Genomic DNA, 873 nt, shown 5'->3' with positions numbered 1-873 from the left:
CTATTTTAGAGTCGAATGTCCGGATAATTCGACATGATGCCCAAACTGTAGACCCTATTACATTGTAGAGGCTTTCTAGTAAAACAATACTGCGATGTGATTGGCTCACAGAGAGTTGGTACAGTGATCATAAATTGCACAAAGACGAATCACGTCTCGAACTTGCTATTTACAGCTATTCTGTGTAGTCAACTTGCCGTGCGACAAGTGCCATAATGTTAACGCGTACTGTACCCAGAGCCAGTCATCGAGTATGGTTTTGTCGTTCAATTCTTGTTTGAATTATACAACAACCCACACAAAGTCGATATCAGTCCCTTTTTCATTTCTCGTTTTCACTTATTGCCATGAAGTTGCTTGCTGCTCTCGTCCACGCCGCCGCCGCCGCCTCGTCCCAAGCGGGGGCTGGCCCACTTGCGCTAGTGTTTGACAGTCTTGCGCCGGATCCACTCGTCACGGATCCACTCGCCTTGGGCGAAATTATCGCCAAATACGAAAAATCGGGAGTTCAATTCCGCAGCCCTCTGGCGAAAGATGGTTGTGAAGCCGCTGCTTACAATGGAGTCATCGACTGCAACCTTGGACTGAAACTTGAATTTGTCAACTTTACCATCCGCACGATCCACGTTCCCACCAACGCGTCGCTGTGGCTGCAAGCTGACTTGTGCCCTTCCGTCGAAGGTAACTAATCCCATTTGTTCACATGTCCCCCCTTTCAAACCAATATATATTCACGAGAGTTTCCTTCTAGGCTTGCCCAAGTGCGAAAATTCCTGCACCCCCCACGCACGTATCCCCATCCAAGAATTCGCTGAAGAGGTCACGTTCCAATGGACTCCCCCGTCCCCTATTGAACTTAGGCCCTACACGAGG

The 873-nt window shown here is 48.8% G+C and overlaps 1 protein-coding gene across 1 annotated transcript; it reads left to right on the top strand.

Moving 5' to 3' along the window:
• Positions 1-347: 347 nt before the first annotated feature.
• On the top strand, positions 348-689 carry H257_19541 (hypothetical protein; the record flags this gene model as incomplete). The annotated part of the gene is made up of 1 exon (XM_009848680.1): positions 348-689. One exon carries the CDS (start codon positions 348-350, stop codon positions 687-689), a length of 342 nt encoding a protein of 113 aa, XP_009846982.1.
• Between the last annotated feature and the right edge of the window lie 184 nt (positions 690-873).

This window comes from Aphanomyces astaci (assembly GCF_000520075.1).
Source record: "Aphanomyces astaci strain APO3 unplaced genomic scaffold supercont1.765, whole genome shotgun sequence".
NCBI classification, from domain to species: domain Eukaryota; phylum Oomycota; class Saprolegniomycetes; order Saprolegniales; family Verrucalvaceae; genus Aphanomyces; species Aphanomyces astaci.
Note: the sequence above shows the minus strand (reverse complement) of the source record. Positions and strands in the feature narration are given on the sequence as shown.